Source organism: Lolium rigidum, chromosome 6 (assembly GCF_022539505.1).
Source record: "Lolium rigidum isolate FL_2022 chromosome 6, APGP_CSIRO_Lrig_0.1, whole genome shotgun sequence".
NCBI lineage: Eukaryota > Viridiplantae > Streptophyta > Magnoliopsida > Poales > Poaceae > Lolium > Lolium rigidum.
Window position 1 is genome coordinate 47,021,836 of NC_061513.1, and position 13,766 is coordinate 47,035,601.

The window sequence follows — 13,766 nt, forward strand, 5'->3', positions numbered from 1 at the left end:
GAAGTCCGAGGGAGAGACGAAGTGGGGCCACGAGGTGGCGACACCACAGGGCGGCGCGGCCTGGGCCTTGGCCGCGCGGCCCTGGTGTGTGGGCCCCTCGCGTCGCCTCTTGACCTGCCCTTCCGCCTACAAATAGTCTTCGTCGCGAAACCCCCAGTACCGAGAGCCACGATACGGAAAACCTTCCAGAGACGCCGCCGCCGCCAATCCCATCTCGGGGGATTCGGGAGATCGCCTCCGGCACCTGCCGGAGAGGGGAATCATCTCCCGGAGGACTCTTCACCGCCATGGTCGCCTCCGGAGTGATGAGTGAGTAGTTCACCCCTGGACTATGGGTCCATAGCGGTAGCTAGATGGTTGTCTTCTCCTTATGTGCTTCATTGTCGGATCTTGTGAGCTGCCTAACATGATCAAGATCATCTATCTGTAATACTATATGTTGTGTTTGTCGGGATCCGATGGATAGAGAATACTATGTTATGTTGATTATCAATCTATTACCTATGTGTTGTTTATGATCTTGCATGCTCTCCGTTATTAGTAGAGGCTGCGGCCAAGTTTTTACTCTTAACTCCAAGAGGGAGTATTTATGCTCGATAGTGGGTTCATGCCTCCATTAAATGCGGGACGGTGACGGAAAGTTCTAAGGTTGTGGATGTGCTTGTTGCCACTAGGGATAAAACATTGATGCTATGTCCAAGGATGTAGTTATTGATTACATTACGCACCATACTTAATGCAATTGTCTGTTGTTTGCAACTTAATACTGGAAGGGGTTCGGATGATAACCTGAAGGTGGACTTTTTAGTCATAGATGCATGCTGGATAGTGGTCTATGTACTTTGTCGTAATGCCCAATTAAATCTCACAATACTCATCATATCATGTATGTGCATGGTCATGCCCTCTCTATTTGTCAATTGCCCGACTGTAATTTGTTCACCCAACATGCTATTTATCTTATGGGAGAGACACCTCTAGTGAGCTGTGGACCCCGGTCCATTCTTTTACATCGAATACAATCTACTTGCAATACTTGTTCTACTGTTTTCTGCAAACAATCATCATCCACACTATACATCTAATCCTTTGTTACAGCAAGCCGGTGAGATTGACAACCTCAGCTGTTTCGTTGGGGCAAAGTACTTTGGTTGTGTTGTGCGGGTTCCACGTTGGCGTCGGAATCCCTGGTGTTGCGCCGCACTACATCCCGCCGCCATCAACCTTCAACGTGCTTCTTGGCTCCCTCTTGGTTCGATAAACCTTGGTTTCTTACTGAGGGAAAACTTGCCGTTGTACGCATCACACCTTCCTCTTGGGGTTCCCAACGGACGCGTGATGTACGCGTATCACTGGGCGGAAAAGGTGCAGCGATCAGCGAGGCAGTCATCGTCCGAGCCGAAGCGGCGAAGGGCCGTCTGTTGGATCTCCATAGGCCAGCGGGGCGGCGTCACGGTGGGAGTGGAGGGAGGTTGGGTGGGCCGGTTCCGGTGGGGGGCTGGCCAAGCCAAGGAGGCGTCCTGGGAGAGTGGGAGACGGCGACGGGCAAGGCGACAGGGATCGAGGGAGGCGGCGACCTGGGAAAGGGGAGGTGACGAGCAAGGAGTTCACGACTCTGGACCATAAAATTATTTGGGGTAGTAAAACAATTCTCAGATTTTAGGGTGGGCCACTGCCCACCCGGCCCACCCTGTGTGTCCGCCCATGGTTTTGTCCTCCACTCCTACGATGTTTTTTTCCCTGAAAGAACTATGTGGCTCTTTGGCTCATCGTATGATGTATATATTTTCTTATTTTTCCTTTTACTCGGTTTGGTATACATGTCCTTCACATAGAAAACCTGAGCCACATCTTTGGCTAGAACGAATGGTTCGTCTCTGTACCCAAAATTATTGAGATCCACTGTTGTCATTCTGTACAGCTAGTCTATCTGAACCCCGCCTCCTGTCAGCTTGACCCATTTGCACTAAAACAAAGGGACCTTAAAAGAAGGTTCATAGTCGAGTTTCCATATCTCCTATATGTAGCCATAATATATATGTGTCCTTTTGGCCATTGTCGTTTGTTGCATCAATGCAGACACCACTATTTTGGTTGGTGCACTTTTTATCTTGCGATCGCGTAAAATGTATTTCCATTTATCTCGTACGCTTGGTAAGTCAATATATTCAAAGATGGTGTCCTAGCCAACATGTACAGCTTCTTCTGGCCATCTTCGCAAGTTGGGTATAATAATTTCTTGTGATCCTCTAACATCTGCTCGAACTTTAACCTCTCCTTTTCAGTTTCACAATCTCTCTTTGCATCAGCAATGGCCCGACCAAGATCATCAGTGGGATCATCTGGTGTCTCCTGATCTTCTGCTTCCACATTGCAGTATCACCGTATTCAGGGAACATATGATATGTGTCATCATCCTCTTCTTCTTCTCCATTTTCTTCCACCATAACCCTTCTTTCTCCATGTTTGGTCTAACAATTATAGCTGGGCATGAAAACAGACTTAAGTAGTTGGATGTGAAGGGTGTTCGAGGAAGAGTAATCCTTCTTATTCTGACAGACAACACATAAAACCTCCCCGTTTGTTTTCCACGGCCATACGGAGAAAACTTTTCAGACCCTCAATGTACTCGTCACTGTGTCGGTCAACGTACATCCATTGTCGGCTCATCTGCATTATACAATTAAGTACATCAAAAACCTTTACAGAACATCATGAATAATGAAGCGATGTACATCGACACATGGATTTTATCAATAACGGATGAAAGGATAAAGTTGTTAACCTCGATCGAGAAGGAAAAAAGGAGGAGAAACCTTAAGTGTGGCTCGGGCACTTCAGATCATATTTGTTTTATGTGAACCCAAGTGGCAACATGCTTTGAGCCATTTCATCGAACAGGTCTTGTGCATAATAAGAGAAAGCAAACCAACATACACCTCTTGTGCTTGAAAAGGAAAAAAACTAAGTGTGGCTCACAACCCTGGGCAGGGCTGGGGTATATATAACCGGGACTAAAGGTGATCACGGCCTGCTGCACCCACCGAATTTCCTTTAGTCCCGGTTGGTATCACCAACCGGGACTAAAGGTCCCGATCTAACCAGGCCTAGAGGTAGCTGCGTGTCCTAGCCGTTGGAACCGAGACTATTCTTAGCAATAGTCCCAATTCAAAACATGGCCCGAACTAATGCTCCTTGCAGCCCCTAAAAAAAGACCCATTTTCTACTAGTGGTGGTAGATGCCACGCCGCTCCACACCTTGGCCACCTCATGAGAGCAAGCAAAGATATGTACCCATTACCAAAGCCATCCACTGAACCCTCTGGTCGATATACGACTCCAAAGATGATACTCCCAGGTGGATGTTGTCGTCGACGGTCCCAGCCAATGCCAAAATAAGCTTTCGCTGGCATACTTGCACCAACCGTTACCAGCCGAACCACCGGACCCATACTCGCTAGCATGCCCTCACTAGAGCGTCTGAACCGCTGCCAGGAAGTACCTGCGCACAGCCAAAGCCAGGATCCGGCCCGCACTGCCTAGGTGAGCCGTTAACGGTGGCGGAGGCCACATCATTGAGCCACTGATGCCGGACAGCTCACACACCGAGTCGAGGAAAGCCACGCTGCCGCCGCCACCCTCCCCTATTTGGGCTTTTCCCAGTGACACTGCAACGGCAGTAGCGATACCAGCGGTGGATAGTGGACCCTACATCGATCGCTAGGAGGAATCTCCATATAATTATTAATAAAGCGGGGTTAGCCTTGAAAATAACCAAATCTTCAAACCTGTGACCTGAACAAATCTGTATTCTGGAGTTTGCAGACAACATCATATACCCTAAGAAACAGAAAAAATATATATCAAATATTTCATCGCACACGGAGTTCACAATACCAGGCACGGGCTTTGACATGCCAAAGGAAAAGGCAACAACAGTCTTGAGATATCTGTATTCTTAACCAGCTACAGGTACTTATTTTTAACGACGTCTCAAGTGCCATGGAAACATGGTTCTCAAATTTTTGGGAAAAAACTAAATGGTAACGATAACCTTGTGAAGACTAATTCAGATACAATCCCAAAATGCTGGTGGGGAGAAAGTTCAGATTGGCGCAGCGGCTCTAGTTTGTCGCCGGGAGGTAGAGCCGGTGGAAACCGCGCAGGGTCAGCTTCTTCCGGCAGGTAGGGCACTTTCTCTGAGCCTGGATAGAGGCCTTGATGCAGTTCTCGCAGAAGATGTGGCCGCATATGGTGGACGACGCATCCACCAGCTCGTTCATGCAGACTGGGCAGCTGAACTTTAGTTCCGTTGGGACCTCCTTCGCCTCCATCACCTTGGGATGTTTTCCTGGAAAGAAGGGAGCACAAGCAACTTAGTAAATGGGAAACATGGTCTATAATACAAACTAGAAAAAGAAAACAAATATACATGTGCGGATCATATATAAATCTGTAAGAACGAATAGTATATGGAGCATAATTTTGAAGTGCAATAGATGAATATTTGAAAGCGCCTAAGGATATGGTATGAGCAGCATTTTTTGTTAAATTATGTGCACTCTGTGGAAGCACCATGCCTGTTAGAGATGAAGAAGCAAGTCCCATCTTATATGTCACATCAGAATACATCATAGGATTTCCACTTTCGCCCTTGATACTACCAGGTGCCCAAAAATCTGTTCCTATTGCAGGGAAAGTTTGGATATTCCTTGACAGTTCTTGATTTTGTGGGTTCTGGACACTCAAGAGCTGGATAGCAAGCTGCAATTCTGGCTCAAACAGTCGCTCCACCATATTGTAGTACTCCCTCTGCCCAAAAAACATAAATACCAGTAACTAAAATGGTGAAACAGTATACTGTATATTTTTTTGCTTGGAGATTAACTTGATTGTTTGAAAATCGAATCACAAAAGGAAAAAAAAAGCAACACCTTGCATCCATGAACTTTAAACAATATTTCCTCGAGCTGTGTCGCAAGGTCTGGCAGCATCCCTTGCAAGTTAGCCAAGTATTTCTTACTCTCTATATGCTCGGATCTGTGATTTTCAAGAACAAGGTATCAGATCAAAATCTGCGGCAGAGGACAAGAACGGGGAAGGTTCAATTACATCACAAAAGTTTCATAATTTCTGCGCAAAGGCCTCGTATACAACACTACTGTTTCAGGTATGCAATCAAAACCCTTAGCCATTAAATTAGTTAGTGAATAAACTACATAGTATACATTCTAGTCATCCCAATCGGAGCGAATAAAAGTAATGAATGCTTACATCCTGTCTCGGTTAATGCTGCGCCTCATCGCCAACACGGTATCCACCCCCATGGTGAGGCCTACCGCATCCAGCATCTGTTTCTGTTCTGGTGGTGGCGGCACATCAGACCCGCCAATGGCGCTGGAGCTCACCTGATTCATCTGCGCCGCCAAGTGATGCCAAACGCATATCGCACAGATACTATATAGCCAGATGATGGAAACGATAATTAAGGACATTAATAATTGTCTACTCTTTCATATTTTCTACAATTACGTTCGGCCAAAAGAGTGTGATAGAATTAATTCCAGCCAGAGAAATCTTTCGAAATTTCGGCACGTGACAAACGTTTCAATATTGCGTGTTTGTAACCGAAACTTTGACCGGTCAATCATTTTCTTACAAAGTCAAAACTCAAGCCTACCAAGGTCTCATGGCTCAACATGCTAAAGAACTTCATATTGTAAGTAAACAGATGTGGTGTGCTTGTTCAAGCATGTACCACGGGTATGTCGTCTGTCCTCTCAAAACAAAACTATGTTAAATAGCTGATGATACAAAAGAGCAAGAAAACGAGAGAGATGTCTCGTTGGTATGAGATGATCCATTCACATCTACGGAGCAACAACTACTTTATCGCAATGTAGTTAATGAATTTAGGTTGGTGCATTCTAACGCGTCTTTCTTTCCATAAGAACAACACATTCTGAGGATATTCGTGCATTGTACCAAATGACATGCTTATCTAAGTAAGCCCAAGAAGATTCTTGCATAGGTTCAATCACGAGCCTAACTTGATAGTTTACTCTTCAAAAAATAGGGAAGAGTTAAACCGAGGATGGGGAGATGTGAAATGGTTGGTTTCCTGGACATTACCATATCAAGCGCTCCAACTTGTGACATGACAACATGGCCTTCAGACGTGAATCTTCTCCTTCTCCTTTATGTGTGTCCATCTCCTATTCTCTTGGACTAAATACTACTTGAACCTCCTTGCCATTGCATTGTTAGGTTGAACCGAAGAGGACGGAAGTAAGGGACAATGTTGAGGAAGCACGTGAATAAGTGTGGAAGTGAAGGAAGAGGTGGCATGACATATGATGGCTCTTCAAACACCCAAACTGTCTGAACCTTGGCCGCCAGAGGTGACAAGGTCGCCAGACACAACCCCAACTGGTGTTCGGCCCATACACTGCGCAGTGGACTGACCAACATGTCAGCCCAGCACTGTTCAACACCTAGAGCAACACCTAAAGAACCCCCATTGTGGAGAAGCCTAAAGATATGAATTATCCGCCAGTTGTGGAGCTATTTTGTGGAAAAACGATTTTTTGTGTGGGATTGTCTTGGATGGATTGGTTATAAATACGTAGAAAGTTATTAAGAAACTGAAAATAGCAGAAAGTGTTACAATTCAAAATACAGTACTATCGTACACACACTCCAGTGTTGCACTACAGTTACTCTTTTGAAGTTTTCAAACTTGACACGAAGCCACGGAAGGCCTGCTGGGCGGCAGCTTGCGCTTTTGCAGGAGAGGAAAAGAAATGGTACAGACAGAGTTGCACGCTCATCTATTGAGCGATCGAAGCAACTGACTGGCTAGCCAAAGAAAAAGAAAGAAGGAACGGACTGGAACTGGACCTAGTGAAAGCTACCAATTTTCCACCGCCCTCAAGTGGCCAATGATTTGGCCAGGACTAGCACAGGCACGGCATCGTTGGCTGGACGAGCCAAAATCCTCTACCCATCCAAACAACAGCCAAAATTTGTGGGCTAGCCAATATTTTGGCAAGGTAGACATTGGTTGTAAACCAAAAACAACCTAAATGCATGCCCAGCTTATCACGCCCAGGAAGATTCTTGCCTAGGCAGTGACTGGCCCAGGGTGACCACAGAACTTGATTTCTGAGCCCAACAGGAGTATAAGACTTTGAAGTTGTACGTGACAAGATTTTAGTCTCAATGGGCCTAAATTTAGGCAACAGCGTATAAAGCTAAAATCTAACAAGGCATTGCAGGCACAGAGCAGAGCCATACTCTAGAGGTGCCCACGCAATATAATATACTCCAACAAGAAGGAAATGTGTTAAATACTCCGTATTTCTTAGCTAATGAAGCTCACAATACCAAGCACAGGTTTTCACTTAAAAGACTATGGGTCCTTTACCAGCAAGGATGCAGATTTGTTACCACGTTTCAAGCACTTGTTAAATTGTTGGGGCGAACTGAGTGTCGATGATAAACCCTGTGAAGAATAGTTCAGATACAGTCCACAATTGCCGATACCAAAAAAGGGTCCGGTACCCCTGCTCTAATGCTCCCTGGATGGCTGGATCAGTCTAATGATCTGTCGTTGGGAGGTACACCCGGTGGAAGTTGTTCATGTGCAGCTTCCTCCGGCAGTTGGGCACTTCTTAGGCCCTTTGTTGTGGCTTTTGGCTTTTGGTTTGGCAAAACCAAAAAAGCACCTAATAGGTGCTTATTGGCTTTGGGTTTTGGAAGCTAAAGAATAGGATCTTTGTTTTGGCTTCCAAAATCCAAAAAAACAAAAAAAGCCACAACAAAAGGCCCTTATTAGCCTGGATGGCAGCCCTGATGCACTTCTGGCAGAAGATGTGACCACAGATGGTTGACGATGGTTCAACCAGCTCATTCATGCAGACTGGGCAGCTGAACTTTGGCTCCCTTGGGACCTCCCTCACAGGTTCAGGGAGAGCCTGCACAGCCTTGGGCTACAGTGTTCAAGAAAGCCTTAGAAAACGGATATAACTACTAGATAATTCGTGGTACTGGTGAAGTACAGTGTACGATTCTCACCAAGATGTTGGTTTCAGGTGTGTCTTCTATGTTTATTACAAGGCTGTTCGGTGCTCTCGAGCAACTGTGCCTAGGGTTCATCCCCAGAGACAATAATGTGTTCACATGCTCATCAAGCCCTTCCCCTGGAACAAAAGATGTACATACCATGTTATTAGATGGGAAACATGGAAAAGAAGGCAAACTAGGAAATACATGAATAAAATAGACACCCGTCTACAGCATCTAAGACGCAATAGTTTTAGTATATCTTAATTTGGAAAAGTTCATAAATCACTATTGGGAAATGCTGTGAAACTGAACATTGTCATATCCCATATCTAATTGATACTCAGCATTAAGTCTGAAGCAAACAAAAGGAATACTCAGCATTAAGTCTGAAGCAAGGTTACGACTTTCAGGCAGCATAATGCTTAGAGCTAATAAAGATTGCCATGATGGCAAAAAAAAGTACTCCCTCCGATCCACAATAAGTGTCGGATATTTGGTACTAGGTTAGTACAACTTTTGTACTACGTATCGGCACTTTTTATGGAACGGAGGGAGTATAATACTTGGAGCCCTTTTATGGTACAACAGGTCAGATGATCCCATATCACAGCCGTTCAACATGAAGATGAGTAGTAGAATTGTCTAACACGGCGGCATGCCTCAAATTATGAGGATATGCCGAAACGAGGAAAGATTTCAATAGAATTTATTGAACATTGGATTCCTTACACTCTGTATCGATTTAATGCAGTGCCAAGTTCAAACCATGCAAAAAGAGAAGAATGTTAGCTTCCATGCATATTATTGTACATAATTTACTATTCGCAAAAAAAAATTGTAAATAATTTTCTATCAAGCTCTTTTCATATTGATCCTAACCGACTGTTGATGTGGAATACTCTAGAAGTTAAGGGCATGATCAACACAATAATACAGATGGTGGGGGCATCAGGAAGCTTAAATTATAAGGAATTGAAAAAATATTAATTTTTGCAGTAAGTCCGCTATAAACATTGCTTAAGAAACATCACAGAACCACCAATCTAACAAAAAAGGAACCAACAGCTGGGCCCGGTCAGTCTGGTAAGTAAACCAGAGAAGGGGAAACAGGCGAAAAATATTTCTTCCCCTAATGTGATATGGTGAAGTCGAACGCGTAACGTCCATAAAGCAGCATGCTTGCTAGCCAGCTGCGCTATACTCATCTTTATTGTAAAGGGGATTAACATACAATAATACTTATCATATATATAGAATGTGGGATGCAATAATAAAAACACATGAAAACAGATGATGCGGGGAGTCGAGCTTAACACATAGGGTATGCACTGCCCAAGTTTGGCTAGCATGAACCTGTATAGGAACACGTGAAAACGTGGGGAGTCGAACTTAAGGCATAGGGGGTTGCAGTGCCAAGTTTGGGAAACCAAGGGCCCCCAAACCCAAACTAGCCAAGGCATACGCATCGGCGGTGGAACTTATGTGGCTGTGGCGGTGCCATTAGAGCTGTTTTAAAGCTTTTCTTTCGTATATGGACGAGGACAAAGAGATACGGTCGTTGTTTTCTAGCGGCTGAACCTGCTCCTTTTTCCTTTCTTATTTGCCCTTTCGCACTTTGGTTAGAGTGGGCCTTTTTTCCTTCTGTTAAGTTGAATCCATGATGGGATTAAGTATTTAAGTGGGGGGGGGGGGGGGCTATATGCTGATTAGGTCAATGGGAGACCGCACCATGGCCATGGACATAGGCAGAGCCGACGTGATGATACGTAAGGTTCGTATTGCCATACTCATAAGTGACCTTGCATCTAAAAATTTAAGATACTATAAATATATACTACTCCATCCGATCCATAATAAGTGTCGTGGTTTTAGTTCATTTTTACTTAAATTTGAAATAAACCCACAACACTTATTATGGATCAGAGGGAGTAGTTGATATCAGTATTGCTTTTGTGTTCATTGATAACATTACATGCCTACATCTATAAATAACTATTTTGATGGTTATAGGTCCTATTTTCTACTTTCGCCCCGGCCCCCGAAATCTCAGGACTGGCCATGGATGTGATGACCACCAGGGAAATAAATCTCCATGAGTCTTAGCAAAAGTAGGCAAATGTCCGTAGGTTGGTGGTAGTCGAAATTGCATTGATAAAGTATTTTTATATGATTATGAATTTATCGGGCAATACCATTGAAACAAGAGTAGAACACATCTTAGTGCTAAGATATGCATGTTTTGGTGGCCTAGGATTGAAGACCATGTTCACCAAGTTTAGATTATTTCTCTTGCCCTCATTCAAAGCTAGTAAATTATAAGCAGTTTCCGTAACAAGACAGAAACAAGCACGTCTTCTGTTGCAAAGCTATGGCTTGGATAAAACTGGGACGTAGTTTTGACAATTTCTATACAACAGGAGTCCCAGTGATCTTGGTGGGGTCCAATTCTTTCCAAAACAAGATCGTTTTCCCAGCATAAACTTGAAGTCATCATTGCTTTCTCTACATAGTACATACTTCCTCCGTTCGAAATAGTCTACATTCTAGCCCCAAATTTGTCTGAAATACTCTACATCAACAACAACACTGAAAACGAAATGATTTTTCCTTTATAGATGTTGTTGTTTTCAATGTAGCTTGGATTGGTTGTTTACACATCTAAGTAGTATTAATAAATGCAATACTATTGTCTCATTTCTCAGAATGTAAACTAAATCAGAACGGAGGGTCTACTTGCCCTAAAATAATATTAATTGTGTGATTTGTTTCTTTGTTTGTTATCTATGATCAAGCGCGTGTCCGAACGGTGAATACCATGAGGGTACTTACCACGGCTCGAGCCCTGGTTCTCACATGAAAGGCCCAGTGCGTGTTAGGTCACCGATTGCACCGCCGTAGCAGGTGGAGCCGGCGTCCAGGGCCTTTTCTCGGCCTAAGATGGCCCGAAATTATGTTCTAACATACAAGCTTGTGTATGTCAGGTCTCAAGTCTTACTCAGATAGAGAGCTCATGTGAAGACTTGAGTTTTTCTTTATTATGGAGCTGTGCTATGTTGCAAACTGAATGTACGTGGAAATATTTCCCATGTTACCTAGTTAGTTTTTGCTGTTGGGCACAATTAAAACTTGAGCCTTCAAAATTGCACCGCAATGGAGTAACTACGTTATAGTTAGCGAGGGCCTTTTTTAATGGTACCCAGGGCAAATTGTTATACAGCTAGAAGCTGTCTCACTTAGGTGTAAAATCTTAGACCAACCGCTTAGATGTTTGTAAAATACAATCTCATTACTAAAGTCTGCCTTAAAGGCAGATGAAAACTACCCTAGATATGGAATATACTGGCATATTGCAAGATCCTACCTCCATGTTGGCTGATACTCTAAATATAGGCTTCACGAGTAAACATATGAGATGACACATTGTACCAAGCACAATCATTCATTTCCCACAGGAGATGATGGACACTACTTTGCACAGTAAACATTCGAATTCTGGTGACTTGCAAATTTATCATGATAACCTCATATGAGATAAACAAAAGCTGCATTTTTTTTTTGAAACAGGGACATCCCGTGGCCTCTGCATCGGCTGATGCATATTAATAACTTATTAACGTTCCAACATCCATTACAACTCACGGGTCACACAAGGTTGAGACATGAATCCATCTAAGAACAAATGAAAACATGCGCCGCCTATGCATCAACATGTATCAAAAGCTGCATGACGATATCGTGATAGTATGAATCAATTTCATATCAAAATATGCATACACATTTACATCCAAATGTAACAGTATGGGCCGAACAATTTGTGAGATACCTGTTGGTCCAGCAGGAGTTTCAGAATCATCATCTATTATCACAGTGACAGGCCTCTCTCTGGCTGATTGTTGCCTAGCCTGAGACATAAAGTAGACAGAAATAGCATTAGCTGACCTTCTTCTCATACAATCACAAAGTAAATGAAATCGGCAAGTGCAAAACATAAGCTAGAAGCAAGCATGTGGAGCATACTTGAGGAAGTGGTCTTGAAGAATAAATCAGAACATCATCATCGATCACTTCCACATCGATGGCGAAACTATTCATGCCAATGTTTGACTCTGCAGCAGCAGGTGGCACTAAGAGCTGTGAGGTCTCGGCAACCACCGTACCAGAGGTGCCGCTGTGTGAGGCAGGCTCCTGGATGGATAGTGAACCCCCATTACCAGCTCCTTCAAAAGCTGGAAATGAGTTCAGGTCCAGAAGTTGTCGCTCCACTTGCTGCTGCGGTGGCGTCTTGGTAGTCCGCCGCCTCTTCGGTATCCTCCTTGCGAAACCAAGGGAGCTCATGCTGTTGCAGTGGAAGCTAGAGGCTTGAGCAAAGCCAATAGAACCCCCTGTAAGTATGTTTCAAAAAAATCAGGGATCAAATACAGACAGAATCCCAGCTGTTTTTAATGAATAATAATTAAGGAGATGTCATATAATTTCTGAAAAGGCCCAGCCCCACCAATCTACCACAGCATAACGGTTCAAAGCCGCGAAGACAGGCTAGATTGTAGACCAGAAGGGGCAACTTTACCACCGCCGCCTCTCAGAACCCTTTTCCTCATAAATCAGCACATATATATCCATAATTGAACAAAAATACAGTACATGGGGATGTAAACCGTCTAGAAATCACATGTTTTCATGCTCTCCCTTGATCGAATCGGCCCCAATCAACAAGGAAGCCCTAAATCCTCGATCAAACCTAGCCAAAAGGCGTGTCTAGGCCCGAACGCCCCCCGGGGCACCATTTCCAACAAAAGGCTGTCAGAAATGGAGCCTTTCCTCGGCTTTCCCCAACTGCCCTAATCCCTAGCCCTACGAGTCCGAAAAAAAATCCCCAAAATTCCTTTATCTGCCCCAAAATCCCGTAAAAATCCGAGCACGGTTTCATCCTTCTGACGGCCCCTCGCATCGATCCGAGCCCGAACAACACCCCCGGAAAAATCAGAAAAATACCACGGCGCGGCGCGTAGGAGGACGCGGGGATCGCTGGTCTGGGGACGAGAATTACCAGGAGAAATCCGGCGGGTTGTGGGGGTTGGTAGGAGCGACTAGGGTTTGCGGGGGTCGGGGTAGGGGGGAATTTGCTTGCTTAGCTTCGTCTCGCCCGCCCGCCCGCCCGACCGCGTTGCCCTCGTCCGCCGGTGAGGAAGATTTATGTCTGAACAAAAACTGTGGACCGGACCGGCGAGGGACCAGCTCGTCTCGTCACTATGGAGAGGCTCGTAACTGTCGGGCCGGAAGTTAGCTCGGTCCGCGCGTCACCATGGGCCGGTCCAAGCAACCGGTGAAGTCGCAACTTGCAACTGGCTAGTTAAGGGAGGAGGCGTTTTGGCTCATAGGAGCAAATGCTCCTATTATACAAAATAATTAAAAAATAATTTTAAAAATGGCAAAAAATTCTGACATAATTTTTTTGGTGTACATCATGACATTTTATGTTAGTGCACAAGTTTTCGTGGAGAAACAACATTTTACGTGACGTGTACAAAAAAGATAAAAAAATGTCCTGTACGTAGTCATGTTATAGCATCAAAATTTGTCTTTTTTACAGGAGCTACAATTTTTTTTTGTTTTTTTTGAAAACTTGTGTACGAACATAAAATGTGTAGATGTACATGTAAAATTTTATTTTAGAATTTTTTGACACTTCGAAATGTTGA

The 13,766-nt window shown here is 44.2% G+C and overlaps 1 protein-coding gene across 1 annotated transcript; it reads right to left on the reverse strand.

Moving 5' to 3' along the window:
• Window positions 1–3,958: 3,958 nt before the first annotated feature.
• LOC124667606 (E3 ubiquitin-protein ligase complex slx8-rfp subunit slx8-like) lies at window positions 3,959–13,270 on the reverse strand. The gene is made up of 6 exons (XM_047204867.1): window positions 13,115–13,270; window positions 12,085–12,449; window positions 11,891–11,969; window positions 8,050–8,201; window positions 7,953–7,991; window positions 3,959–4,319 (listed from the first exon to the last, which is right to left on the reverse strand). The coding sequence occupies exons 2-6, from the start codon at window positions 12,400–12,402 to the stop codon at window positions 4,125–4,127; spliced, it is 783 nt and encodes a 260-aa protein (XP_047060823.1). The 5' UTR covers window positions 12,403–12,449; window positions 13,115–13,270; the 3' UTR covers window positions 3,959–4,124.
• Between the last annotated feature and the right edge of the window lie 496 nt (window positions 13,271–13,766).